The sequence below is a fragment of the Ranitomeya variabilis genome, chromosome 8 (assembly GCF_051348905.1).
Source record: "Ranitomeya variabilis isolate aRanVar5 chromosome 8, aRanVar5.hap1, whole genome shotgun sequence".
NCBI lineage: Eukaryota > Metazoa > Chordata > Amphibia > Anura > Dendrobatidae > Ranitomeya > Ranitomeya variabilis.
Genome location: NC_135239.1, coordinates 214,620,261 through 214,635,408, shown reverse-complemented (window position 1 = coordinate 214,635,408; position 15,148 = coordinate 214,620,261). Strand labels below are relative to the sequence as shown.

General features: G+C 48.2%; 1 protein-coding gene across 1 annotated transcript in view; it reads left to right on the top strand.

Moving 5' to 3' along the window:
* Positions 1–7,555: 7,555 nt before the first annotated feature.
* The window catches only part of FBLN2 (fibulin 2), a 51,684-nt gene continuing 44,091 nt past the window's right edge, over positions 7,556–15,148 (top strand). The window contains exons 1-2 of the mRNA XM_077276931.1: positions 7,556–7,649; positions 11,432–12,694. Of these exons, the coding sequence (XP_077133046.1) occupies positions 11,485–12,694 (1,210 nt within the window). The 5' untranslated portion in view covers positions 7,556–7,649; positions 11,432–11,484. The remainder of the gene's footprint in view (positions 7,650–11,431; positions 12,695–15,148) is intronic.

Genomic DNA, 15,148 nt, shown 5'->3' with positions numbered 1-15,148 from the left:
GAAGTCTGGAGAATAAGGGGCAGGAGTGTGGAGAATAAGGGGCAGGAGTGTGGAGAATAAGGGGCAGAAGTCTGGAGAATAAGGGGCAGGAGTGTGGAGAATAAGGGGCAGAAGTCTGGAGAATAAGGGGCAGGAGTGTGGAGAATAAGGGGCAGGAGTGTGGAGAATAAGGGGCAGAAGTCTGGAGAATAAGGGGCAGGAGTGTGGAGAATAAGGGGCAGGAGTGTGGAGAATAAGGGACAGGAGTGTGGAGAATAAGGGGCTGGAGTCTGGAGAATAAGGGGCAGGAGTGCGGAGAATAAGGGACAGAAGTGTGGAGAATAAGGGGCGGGAGTGTGGAGAATAAGGGGCAGGAGTGTGGAGAATGAGGGGCAGGAGTGTGGAGAATGAGGGGCAGGAGTGTGGAGAATGAGGGGCAGGAGTGTGGAGAATAAGGGGCAGGAGTGTGGAGAATAAGGGCCAGGAGTGTGGAGAATAAGGGGCAGGAGTGTGGAGAATAAGGGGCAGAAGTGTGGAGAATAAGGGGCAGGAGTGTGGAGAATAAGGGGCAGAAGTGTGGAGAATGAGGGGCAGGAGTGTGGAGAATGAGGGGCAGGAGTGTGGAGAATGAGGGGCAGGAGTGTGGAGAATGAGGGGCAGGAGTGTGGAGAATAAGGGGCAGGAGTGTGGAGAATGAGGGGCAGGAGTGTGGAGAATGAGGGGCAGGAGTGTGGAGAATAAGGGGCAGGAGTGTGGAGAATAAGGGGCAGAAGTGTGGAGAATAAGGGACAGGAGTGTGGAGCATAAGGGGCCGGAGTGTGGAGAATAAGGGGCGGGAGTGTGGAGAATAAGGGGCTGGAGTCTGGAGAATAAGGGGCAGGAGTGTGGAGAATAAGAGGCGGGAGTGTGGAGAATAAGGGGCAGGAGTGTGGAGAATAAGGGGCAGGAGTGTGGAGAATAAGGGGCGGGAGTGTGGAGAATAAGGGGCAGGAGTGTGGAGAATAAGAGGCGGGAGTGTGGAGAATAAGGGGCGGGAGTGTGGAGAATAAGGGGCAGGAGTGTGGAGAATAAGGGGCGGGAGTGTGGAGAATAAGGGGCAGGAGTGTGGAGAATAAGGGTCAGGAGTGTGGAGCATAAGGGGCCGGAGTGTGGAGAATAAGGGGCGGGAGTGTGGAGAATAAGGGGCTGGAGTCTGGAGAATAAGGGGCAGGAGTGTGGAGAATAAGAGGCGGGAGTGTGGAGAATAAGGGGCAGGAGTGTGGAGAATAAGGGGCAGGAGTGTGGAGAATAAGGGGCGGGAGTGTGGAGAATAAGGGGCGGGAGTGTGGAGAATAAGGGGCGGGAGTGTGGAGAATAAGGGGCAGAAGTGTGGAGAATAAGAGGCTGGAGTGCGGAGAATAAGGGGCAGGAGTCTGGGGAATAAGGGGCAGGAGTGTGGAGAATAAGGGGCGGGAGTGTGGAGAATAAGGGGCAGGAGTGTGGAGAATAAGGGGCGGGAGTGTGGAGAATAAGGGGCAGGAGTCTGGAGAATAAGGGGCAGGAGTCTGGGGAATAAGGGGCAGGAGTGTGGAGAATAAGGGGCAGGAGTGTGGAGAATAAGGGGCAGGAGTCTGGGGAATAAGGGGCAGGAGTGTGGAGAATAAGGGGCAGGAGTGTGGAGAATAAGGGGCAGGAGTCTGGGGAATAAGGGGCAGGAGTGTGGAGAATAAGGGGCGGGAGTGTGGAGAATAAGGGGCAGGAGTGTGGAGAATAAGGGGCAGGAGTGTGGCGAATAAGGGGCGGGAGTGTGGAGAATAAGGGGCAGGAGTCTGGAGAATAAGGGGCAGGAGTGTGGAGAATAAGGGGCAGGAGTGTGGAGAATAAGGGGCGGGAGTGTGGAGAATAAGGGGCAGGAGTCTGGAGAATAAGGGGCAGGAGTGTGGAGAATAAGGGGCAGCAGTTTGGGGAATAAGGGGCAGCGCTGGGAATATTGAGGCATCACAGGAACTTCATGGATTTGTCAATAAAATGTAACAAGGTGTGGAATGTTTATTATTGTCTGTCAGTAACCATAGAAACAAGGAGTAAAGAGTGAAAACACTGAAGAGGCAAAATGTGAAAACAAAAATCTGTATCAGTCTCTGAAGTTTTGGCCACGGCTGTAGACATTTTGTTGAGCTGCTGCTTCTAAGGACTTGACAAACTGCTGCTTTCTTGTGTTTGGGAAACAAGGAGGCAAAATAATGTAATATAGTATATTACAAAAACTCATAACTTTGCAAAGGCTGATCAATAATTATGTATAAACATTTTTTAGAGACCATGCCTAGTATTAATCACTGTGAATTCCTGTATCTTACGGACTGGTTGCTCGGCTCCTCGTCTGTCCGTGCTCGGTTTTCGCCCTTTCTATAGGCGCTGTGCTCTATAGGGATTGTGCATCTGTTGTTTCCATGTTTGAGGCGGTGACACATTATGGAAACATTGGGTCACTGTTTGCTGATTGATCATAATACAGGGCTCAGGGTCTGAGCTTCATAAATCCATGTGCCCCATTGTGGTGTGGAGTCATAGAGGAGGGGTCCCTGGTTAGGACCCTAAACAGCGGTTTTTCATTTTGGAGGAATCTGTGCCAATAAAGCACCATGCTCTATGCAGACATTGATCCAGCAGGGGGCAGCACTCAGATGTGAGTTCAAACAGCAATAATGCTAGCATGAAGCCAATAGACTAGTGAGTGCAGCTCTGGAGGTGACTGGAGTATTAGACATGATGTAACAGCGGAATAGTGAGTGCAGGGCTGGAGGTGACTGGAGTATAAGATGTGATGTAACAGCAGAATAGTGACTGCAGCTCTGGAGGTGACTGGAGGACAGATATATGGTCCCGTCTGTCTCCTAAATTATTATTAACCTGCAGACTATATATAACTAGTGATGTCCTTGTAACGTTGAGGGTGTGACCGAGGGAATAATCGAGGCTTTCTCCGAGGTGCAGCGTCCTGGACACGACTGAGATTTTCCTGAATGCAGTGAATATTCCTCGCTCCTCGGAGACATCACATCATCTGCAGCTGCCACAATACAAGGACTGGGACCAGTTAATGCTGCAGCTGCATGATGGAGTCTGGTCCCTGACGTGGAGGACACGGGGGATTCATGGCTGCTCCGCTCACCGGTGACGTCATAACAAGTAACAAACTGACGTCCTATGGAGCCCAGATCCCTGAACTGCAGGCGGCCGAGGATGTCTGCACTACAAATCCCAGCAGAGAAATGGAGGGTGTTATAATCCACGTAATCAGTATCCTGCAACATCAGTTACTGAAAAGGTAGACAGTATCACACAGGAGAGGATTAGATACACAGCTCAGCAGACAGTATCACACAGGAGAGGATTAGATACACAGCTCAGCAGACAGTATCACACAGGAGAGGATTAGATACACGGCTCAGCAGACAGTATCACACAGGAGAGGATTAGATACACGGCTCAGCAGACAGTATCACACAGGAGAGGATTAGATACACGGCTCAGCAGACAGTATCACACAGGAGAGGATTACTAGTATAGAAGAATAGGAGACAAAAAAAGCGCAAATAGGGTCTTTATCCCCAGGATTGCTTCCAATCAATTATGAGAGAACTGCTCACCTGGTGGTACAAACTAAAGGCGTGTAGTTTGTCAGCTGCTGCAGATCCACAGGTCGTTATAATAGATGAATGTGGATAAAATCAGCGCTGCTGTGACAAATAATGGATCCAGATATAGTTGTATGGTGTTCGGGTGGTTTATTATCTTTGTGTGGAAACTTTCTGAAGAAGAAGCCATGAGCTTCGAAACGCGTTGAATAAACCACCCGAACACCTTACAACTATATCTGGATCCATTATTTGTCACAGCAGCGCGGATTTTATCCACATTCATCTATTATAACGACAGGATAGGATTAGATACACGGCTCAGGAGACAGTACCACACAGGAGAGGATTAGATACACGGCTCAGCAGTCAGTATCACACAGGATAGGATTAGATACATGGCTCAGCAGTCAGTATCACACAGGATAGGATTAGATACACGGCTCAACAGACAGTATCACACAGGAGAGGATTAGATACACGGCTCAGCAGTCAGTATCACACAGGAGAGGATTAGATACACAGCTCAGCAGACAGTATCACACAGGAGAGGATTAGATACACGGCTCAGCAGTCAGTATCACACAGGAGAGGATTAGATACACAGCTCAGCAGACAGTATCACACAGGATAGGATTAGATACACAGCTCAACAGACAGTATCACACAGGATAGGATTAGATACACGGCTCAGCAGTCAGTATCACACAGGATAGGATTAGATACACAGCTCAACAGACAGTATCACACAGGAGAGGATTAGATACACGGCTCAGCAGTCAGTATCACACAGGAGAGGATTAGATACACAGCTCAGCAGACAGTATCACACAGGAGAGGATTAGATACACGGCTCAGCAGTCAGTATCACACAGGAGAGGATCAGATACACAGCTCAGCAGACAGTATCACACAGGATAGGATTAGATACACAGCTCAACAGACAGTATCACACAGGATAGGATTAGATACACAGCTCAACAGACAGTATCACACAGGATAGGATTAGATACACAGCTCAACAGACAGTATCACACAGGAGAGGATTAGATACACGGCTCAGCAGTCAGTATCACACAGGAGAGGATTAGATACACAGCTCAGCAGACAGTATCACACAGGAGAGGATTAGATACACGGCTCAGCAGTCAGTATCACACAGGAGAGGATTAGATACACAGCTCAGCAGACAGTATCACACAGGATAGGATTAGATACACAGCTCAACAGACAGTATCACACAGGATAGGATTAGATACACGGCTCAGCAGTCAGTATCACACTGGATAGGATTAGATACACAGCTCAACAGACAGTATCACACAGGAGAGGATTAGATACACGGCTCAGCAGTCAGTATCACACAGGAGAGGATTAGATACACGGCTCAGCAGACAGTATCACACAGGATAGGATTAGATACACAGCTCAGCAGTCAGTATCACACAGGAGAGGATTAGATACACGGCTCAGCAGTCAGTATCACACAGGAGAGGATTAGATACATGTCATTCTCACATTCACGGAGCAGTCACTGCTGACATAAAAATTAATGTATAAGTTGTTCCTGTTTCTGTAGTTCTGACTCTGCTCGGATCCGCTGATAACTTATCCAGGAGAAGAGATGATGGGAGTAGAGGTAGTTTTTATTTATTTTTTTACATATTTCATTCTGTGGGAGGATTAATGCCTCACGATACAATGTAGCCACTATTCGGGGGGACGCAGACATACGAGGCCCCTGCATAGCTCATTATATGGGCCCTTTGAGGTCCTGTATCTGCTCATAATGCACAGTTCTTCCTGCTTTGGAGCTGGATGTGGCCCCCAGACCTCTTGGGCCCCTTTGCGGCTGCAGAGGTTGCACCAGTGATATATTCGCCTCTGTACCCATGATATGGCGGCAATCACTGACTGGGCCTTATGGCGCTGGGGTCTTCCTTAAAGGGCTCCTGTATATTTCTACAAGCAGTGAGTGGAGATTCTGGATGTTGGATCCGGATCTCATCGTCTCCACATTTGGTTGTAATCTTATTATTTCGGGGTAATCAGCTGTAGTTTGAGGTTTCCTGCACTAATTTCTCTCATTTACCGTCCTCTGATGTAAGCATTGAGTGGTGAAGGGTTAATGGCCTGGATGTAGAACCGCGGTATCAGCTTCTAGCACAGCGGCCACCCAGCTTTCCTGGACTCTGAATGGCGAGATCTGGCTTGTGATATACTCCCTGGTCCAGATGTCACAGAATGTAACCCCACATGATGGTGGTGATAGGGAGGATGATGATGATGATGTAACCCCAAATGATGGTGGTGATAGGGAGGATGATGATGTAATCCCAAATGATGATGGTGATAGGGAGGATGATGATGATGTAACCCCAAATGATGGTGGTGATAGTGAGGATGATGATGATGATGTAACCCCAAATGATGGTGGTGATAGTGAAGATGATGATGATGTAATCCCAAATGATGATGATGATAGTGAGGATGATGATGATGTAATCCCAAATGATGATGATGATAGTGAGGATGATGATGATGTAATGCCAAATGATGGTGGTGATAGTGAGGATGATGATGATGTAACCCCAAATGATGGTGGTGAGTGAGGATGTAACCCCAAATGATGATGGTGATAGTGAGGATGATGATGATGTAACCCCAAATGATGGTGGTGAGTGAGGATGATGATGATGTAACCCCAAATGATGGTGGTGATAGTGAGGATGATGATGATGTAACTGTTTCTGATGAGATCTAGGTTCCTCGCACTTTATTTCGGAGTTTGTGCCTCAGACAGAATCCAAAATTCCAAAAATGAATTTTAGTTGTTGTTGGACCCCTCCCAGGATGCATTGTGGGATTTGCCGCCAACCACAAATGGAAATAAATCACAGTAATGAGAAGGCAGAAAAGGGGACGAGGAATGAAAAAGGGGGAACTGAATTTAAATGGGACTTCTGTATGAATGTGGAGGCCGGACCAGTGGCCAACCGTGAAGCTCATGGGCCCCAATGCCAAAGCCCCAACAGGGCCCCCACTTATTGCAAACCTTTAATAGTGTTGGTATATTCATATAGGTCCAGGGGACTTCTGGGGCCCTTTAGGCTTTGGGACCCGGGTGCAACTGTAAACCCTGCACCTACTGTAGCTATGTCTCTGGGCAGGGTCCAGACTTATGGCTGCTCATCGTCACCGGACTGGACGGAATCCGCAGAAAGAAAACAATGTAACAAGAGCGGAGATCGTTACAGTATCCACTACTGTCCATATAATCCGGCATCTGATAATCAGGGGGCGCAGCATCTGAAGGGGCTGTGACCACCAAGAGCTACGAACCAGAGGCCGCCCATGGGGCCCTTACACAGAGGGGGCCCAAATCTGGATGGTCTTCTCCTTTGCTGATTGGGTGAAGGGAACCTGTACAGGTGGGAGCAAAGAAAGGGGTGCAGGAGGGTGTGAAGGGGTCCGTCTGTTCCATAAATCAGACCCCCACCCTAAACGAAGCACTGCCAGTAACAGCAGCAGCACAGAGGATTTCCAGCACTGGGCTCATGCTGCCGCAGGAGACCTTGAAATACATTTTTCTTTATTTTAGGAGTTAATTCAGAGTTGTGAGACGGATTGTTCTGCCCGGGGTTCAGGAACGCTGCTATTTTCTTTGAACCCCCTGAGATCAGCTTTATGTAATTCGCTCTGCAGAGCTGGAACAGCTTTACAATCCCTGAATGTCGGAAAACAAAAAAAAAAAAGAATTTTGCAGAAATTTAAACGTTTTCCACATCGTGAACCACAAAATAAGTAAATATTGAACTAAAAATGTAACAAAAAGTAGCAGAAACCTCAAATCCACGTCTGATCCTGGGGGGTGGATGTAAATGTCCTTTATCATCCACATATGGGAGTGGAGGGCTCAGATTACAGCTCGGTCCCTTTCTCCTTCTGCTTTTTTCCTTTCCTCTGGAAACATCTCGGGGTTGTGTCTCCGCAGAGAATCATCTACCAGGAATCGTCTGCAAGGACCAAGAACTTGGGGACAATTTTCAGGTTGGTGAAACTTAGTTGGAAACTTTTGGCATCTCCTGAGGTCGCTGGACCTTCTAACTTCACAAGGAGACAATGAAGGAGAGTTTATAGATGGCAATGGCAGAGGAGAGCACTGGCGGGAGGTCACACATGTGATCAATGTATCAATGTATACTCACATGTAGCAGAGCTGAGATTGTGGTCTAGTAGAACTCACACAATGTGTTATTTGCAAACACTCCTAATGCATTCCCTCTGCTCATATAAAGGTTTAATGACAAACTCAGCTCTGCTATATCTTATGTACATGAATTGTGGTTGGGGAGGATTCTTCTGTCTTGTCCAACAAGTCCAAGTTCAGTATGTAACTTTTATAGTGTGCCAATATTGTGTCATGAGCTCCTGTTATTTACAAGTCTGGTGCCACTTACACTTTCAAATGTCATAATAAGGCTATTAACACAATAGAAGTCACAAGGCACTTTCATTGGATGCCACATATGAGGCAGCCACCACTAGAGGGAGTCCATGAGCTCAAGGTGTATACAGCATGTAGGGAGCTCCCCCTAGTGGTGGCTGCAGTCAGAATCTTATCATGTATCTCTGTATACAGGGAGCTCCCCCTAGTGGTGGCTGCAGACAGGATCTTATTATGTATCTCTGTATACAAGGAGCTCCCCCTAGTGGTGACTGCAGACAGAATCTTATCATGTATCTCTGTATACAGGGAGCTCCCCCTAGTGGTGACTGCAGACAGGATCTTATGATGTATCTCTGTATACAGGGAGCTCCCCCTAGTGGTGGCTGCAGACAGGATCTTATGATGTATCTCTGTATACAGGGAGCTCCCCCTAGTGGTGACTGCAGACAGGATCTTATCATGTATCTCTGTTTACAGGGAGCTCCCCCTAGTGGTGACTGCAGACAGGATCTTATCATGTATCTCTGTATACAGGGAGCTCCCCCTAGTGGTGACTGCAGACAGGACCTTATCATGTATCTCTGTATACAGGGAGCTCCCCTAGTGGTGGCCGCAGACAGGATGTTATCATGTATCTCTGTATACAGGGAGCTCCCCCTAGTGGTGGCTGCAGACAGAATCTTATCATGTATCTCTGTATACTGGGAGCTCCCCCTAGTGGTGGCCGCAGACAGGATCTTATCATGTATCTCTGTATACAGGGAGCTCCCCCTGGTGGTGGCTGCAGACAGGATCTTATCATGTATCTCTGTATACAGGGAGCTCCCCCTAGTGGTGGCTGCAGACAGGATCTTATCATGTATCTCTGTATACAGGGAGCTCCCCCTAGTGGTGACTGCAGACAGGATATCATCATGTATCTCTGTATACAGGGAGCTCCCCCTAGTGGTGGCTGCAGTCAGAATCTTATCATGTATCTCTGTATACAGGGAGCTCCCCTTAGTGGTGACTGCAGACAGGATCTTATCATGTATCTCTGTATACAGGGAGCTCCCCCTAGTGGTGACTGCAGACAGGATCTTATCATGTATCTCTGTATACAGGGAGCTCCCCTTAGTGGTGACTGCAGACAGGATCTTATCATGTATCTCTGTATACAGGGAGCTCCCCTTAGTGGTGACTGCAGACAGGATCTTATCATGTATCTCTGTATACAGGGAGCTCCCCCTAGTGGTGGCTGCAGACAGAATCTTATCATGTATCTCTGTACACAGGGAGCTCCCCCTAGTGGTGGCTGCAGACAGAATCTTATCATGTATCTCGGTATACAGGGAGCTCCCCCTAGTGGTGGCTGCAGACAGGATCTTATCATGTATCTGTGTATACAGGGAGCTCCCCCTAGTGGTGGCTGCAGACAGGATCTTATCATGTATCTCTGTATACAGGGAGCTCCCCCTAGTGGTGGCTGCAGACAGAATCTTATCATGTATCTCTGTATACAAGGAGCTCCCCCTAGTGGTGGCTGCAGACAGAATCTTATCATGTATCTCTGTATACAGGGAGCTTCCCCTAGTGGTGGCTGCAGACAGGATCTTATCATATATCTCTGTATACAGGGAGCACCCCCTAGTGGTGACTGCAGACAGGATCTTATCATGTATCTCTGTATACAGGGAGCTTCCCCTAGTGGTGACTGCCGACAGGATCTTATCATGTATCTCTGTATACAGGGAGCTCCCCCTAGTGGTGGCTGCAGTCAGAATCTTATCATGTATCTCTGTATACAGGGAGCTCCCCCTAGTGGTGACTGCAGACAGGATCTTATCATGTATCTCTGTATACAGGGAGCTCCCCCTAGTGGTGACTGCAGACAGGATCTTATCATGTATCTCTGTATACAGGGAGCTCCCCCTAGTGGTGGCTGCAGACAGAATCTTATCATGTATCTCTGTACACAGGGAGCTCCCCCTAGTGGTGGCTGCAGACAGAATCTTATCATGTATCTCTGTACACAGGGAGCTCCCCCTAGTGGTGGCTGCAGACAGAATCTTATCATGTATCTCTGTATACAAGGAGCTCCCCCTAGTGGTGGCTGCAGACAGAATCTTATCATGTATCTCTGTACACAGGGAGCTCCCCCTAGTGGTGGCTGCAGTCAGGATCTTATCATGTATCTCTGTATACAGGGAGCTCCCCCTAGTGGTGGCTGCAGACAGGATCTTGTCATGTATCTCTATATACAGGGAGCTCCCCCTAGTGGTGGCTGCAGACAGAATCTTATCATGTATCTCTGTACACAGGGAGCTCCCCCTAGTGGTGACTGCAGTCAGGATCTTATCATGTATCTCTGTATACAGGGAGCTCCCCCTAGTGGTGACTACAGACAGGATCTTATCATGTATCTCTGTATACAGGGAGCTCCCCCTAGTGGTGACTACAGACAGGATCTTATCATGTATCTCTGTATACAGGGAGCTCCCCCTAGTGGTGACTACAGACAGAATCTTATCATGTATCTCTGTATACAGGGAGCTCCCCCTAGTGGTGACTACAGACAGGATCTTATCATGTATCTCTGTTTACAGGGAGCTCCCCCTAGTGGTGGCTGCAGACAGGATCTTATCATGTATCTCTGTATACAGAGAGCTCCCCCTAGTGGTAACTGCAAACACAGTATTATCATGTATCACTATATACAGGGAGATCCTTCTAGTGGTGGCTGCAGACAGGATCTTATCATGTATCTGTATACAGGGAGCTCCCTCTAGTGGTGGCTGCAGACAGGATCTCATCATGTATCTCTGTATACAGGGAGCTCCCCCTAGTGGTGGCTGCAGACAGGATCTTATCATGTATCTCTATATACAGGAAGCTCCCCCTAGCGGTGGCTGCAGACAGGATCTTATCATGTATCTCTGTATACAGGGAGCTCCCCCTAGTGGTGGCTGCAGACAGGATCTTATCATGTATCTCTGTATACAGGGAGCTCCCCCTAGTGGTGGCTGCAGACAGGATCTTATCATGTATCTCTGTATACAGGGAGCTCCCCCTAGTGGTGGCTGCAGACAGGATCTTATCATGTATCGCTGTATACAGGGAGCTCCCCCTAGTGGTGGCTGCAGACAGGATCTTATCATGTATCTCTGTATACAGGGAGCTCCCCCTAGTGGTGGCTGCAGTCAGGATCTTATCATGTATCTCTGTATACAGGGAGCTCCCCCTAGTGGTGGCTGCAGACAGGATCTTATCATGTATCTCTGTATACAGGGAGCTCCCCCTAGTGGTTTCTCTAAGAATTTTCTAATGTAACTATTTCTGTGCAGTGGATTTGGAGCTCTGTATCACTCACTGTAATGTCTTAATCTTGGTCTTCTCTCCTCAGGTACATTACATTGTTCATTTGACTGATACATTTCCATCCACTTGGCTTTGAACATGAACAGAATAAACAAAGCGGTATTTTTAGTGGTTTTCATTTTACTGTCACAATGCACCAAACCCTCCTGGTCTCAGGCCGACTGCTCAGGCGCTGTGTGCAAACCCCTGGAGAATTGCATATTGGAGGTGGTGGAGGTGGGGTCCTGCTGCCCATCGTGTGCACAGCTCGGGTGCCCCTGTGAAGGTTACCAGTACTATGACTGCATCAGTGTTGGATTTCAAGGTGGAAAAGTTCCTGAAGGGGAGTCTTACTTTGTCGACTTTGGCAGCACAGAGTGCAGGTGCCCCCCAGGAGGTGGAAGGATCAATTGCCATTTTATACCGTGTCCCGAACTTCCACCAAATTGCATTGACATCCTGCAGCCGGCAGACGGCTGCGCTCAGTGTGGTCGGATTGGCTGCATCCATGGCGAGGAGAAGTACGAGGCCGGGCACACGTTTCACATGTCGCACTGTAAGGTCTGCCATTGCCCCAATGCCGGGGGCGAGTTAATGTGCTATGCCCTTCCTGACTGTGACATGGAGGGAGATAACACCACCCATCTCCTGGACACCACCGAGAGCGACCCCGAGAGACAGTTTGACTACCTCTACAGCCACGAGCAGGACCCTCAGGAGATTGTGGATAAAAACAATAATTACAAGAGGAACGCTCTGCAGGATCACTCCATGGTGGACTATGAAGATATCACCGACGAAGAGGTGACCATCTTATCAACCACTGCAACTCCCATCATCTTGGTGGAATACACCACTGCCCATTACTCAACTGATCCTACTACCCGACCATCCACCATGATCTACCCCTCCGAGAGCAGCACCACCATGGTTCCCATGACTTCTGAGAGTGAGGATAATGCCAAGACCACCGCCCAACCAGATGTGGTAGAGCCAAGCAACAGCCCTGCCCCCACCTCCCCGTATGAACCCATGGAGGAAATCAAAGCCTCGTCGATGGCAAACAGCACGGAGAAAGGCGAAACCCTGGAATCAGCGCCACAAATAAACCAAACACAGGAGCCGGATCTGGGTGTAAATAAAGATGATTTCCCAGAAGGGGAAAAGGAAGGAAACAATGTTTCCACAACCGTGAAAGCAACAGCGACATCAGTTCACTGGAGCACAAGTCCCTCCGAGGGGCCACAGGTCACCTTCCCTACAATGGGGGCCCCGAAGGACGTTCTCAATCAATCTAGACCACATGATGGTAAGATGCTGTGTACACGAGGAGAGGGAGCTACATTTAGGGTAAGGTTACACTTGTGACTATGGATCTGACATGTGGACCCTGGGACCCTCCAGTCACTCTGGAACTACAACCCCCAACTTACTGACATGACTGGAGAGTCTCAGGATCCAGTGCATCCAATATACTAGTCCCCAGATCCTCAGTCAGCCCTCTTGGCCCATCCAAAGCCCCATGAGGCTCAAGCATAAACCAAATGTGCAATAAATCAGCTTTAAAGGGGCCCTGTCTGCAAGGTGGGGGGCATTAGGTGGGGGTGCATTGCCACCTAAAAGGGAAATAGTAACACACAGTGAATTAGGTGTCTCCTAAGCCATGCACATAGACAATGGTAGACACATAAGACCCCTGTTCCAGAACAGTATATGGGCCGCAGTGGTGTAACTATAGTCTGATGGGCCCCCTGGGATAATAATACCACATACAAGGGAGAAATACTGTTAACCGTGGCCAGACCACATATGACCATCACATAGTGACTGAATACTACAATACTAATCATTAATAGAAACCACAAACTAACAACACTGTTATTACCACCAGTGGCATTATACACAAGAGATCTGTATATAGTGTCAGTGTACAGATAATACAGCGATCACCAGTGCCATTATACACAGGAGCTCTGTGTATAGTGTTAGTGTACAGGTAATACAGCGATCACCAGTGCCATTATACACACGAGCTCTGTATATAGTGTACAGGTAATACAGCGATCACCAGTGACATTATACACAGGAGCTCTGTATATAGTGTATAGTGTACAGGTAATACAGCGATCACCAGTGACATTATACACAGGAGCTCTGTATACAGTGTCAGTGTACAGGTAATACAGTGATCACTAGTGACATTATACACAGTAGCTCGGTATATAGTGTCAGTGTACAGGTAATACAGCGATCACCAGTGACATTATACACAGTAGCTCGGTATATAGTGTCAGTGTACAGGTAATACAGCGATCACCAGTGACATGTTACACAGGAGCTCTGTATATAGTGTACAGGTAATACAGTGATCACCAGTGGCAGTATATACAGGAGCTCTGTATATACTATATATAGTGTTCAGGCTATACACAGGAGCACTGTATATAGTGCACATGTAATACAGTGATCACCAGTGGCAGTATATACAGGAGCTCTGTATATACTATATATAATGTTCAGGCTATACACAGGAGCTCTGTATATAGTGTCGGTGTACAGATAATACAGTGATCACCAATGACATTATACACAGAACCTCTGTATATAGTGTATAGGTAATACAGTGATCACAGGAGCTCTGTATATAGTGTAAAGTGAGTGTATAGATGTGATACAATGACTCACCAGTGACATCTCTAGGTGAAGTCCTTCATCCTCACTTTTCTTCTTCATTGGGCACAAACAGCTATCAGTTTTTCCTGCCGAGACTCGTCTTTGCAAAGAATAACACAGTCCTTTATATCTGATCTCCTCTAGAGCACATTCCTCACTTTTTCCCCGACTTCTACACTATGCCAGATGAATAAAAGAAGTGATATAATGCCATCCTGCACTGTAACGGGACCCCCTTTTGTTTCACCCCATGGAAAACAGTCTCCTAAAAAGTAAATTATATTATGTACTAAAGTCCCCTAGTTGCCCCTAAAGTATTTCCCCTACAGTATTTTGCCCCCACAGTATTGCCCCTACAGTCCCTTAGCCTGGCTGGTCTTCGTGCATGTCCCTTGGCCTGGCTGGCCCCTATGTTCCTTGGCCTGGATGACCCCCATGTCCCTTTGCCTGGCTGACCTCTTTGTCCCTTGTCCTGGTTGGCCCCCATGTCCCTTGGCCTGGTTGCCCCCTATGTCCATTGGCCTGAATGACCCCCATGTCCCAAGATGCCATGTTTAGCCATAGCTGGAGCCGCTATGGAGTCCTGATTTGTCACATGGTGCTGAAGATTGGCCGTGAATTGCCTGGGAAGGTGAGAATTCTGTAATTATCGGGGTGCCCTCCTTGGCTGTTTTGTGGGTGCCATAGCTCTGGGGGCTCTAGCTGTGATGTTCTGGTCCCTGAGGACTTGCTTGCTGCTGATTTCCCTTGTAATTATCTCTTGGCTCGATCTCGTCCCAGTGGAAGAATTTTGTGTGGAATTTGCGCTGAGACATTTTGCAGCCACAGTGATCCCAGGACACGTTATCTCTGTCTGTAGATAAGGGCTGTGAGGCATCAACGTCCCGCATGTTCACAGCCGCCCGCAGGATGGCTGACGGTATCCGGGCTCCAGTTAGGCCTCAGCGCTCTGTTAGTGGGGCCCCTGGAATGTCAGGACTGTGGGCCCGCATTCTATGCATCGCTCTGTTAGTGGGGCCCCTGGAATGTCAGGACTGCGGGGCCGCATTCTGTGCATCGCTCTGTTAGTGGGGCCCCTGGCATGTCAGGA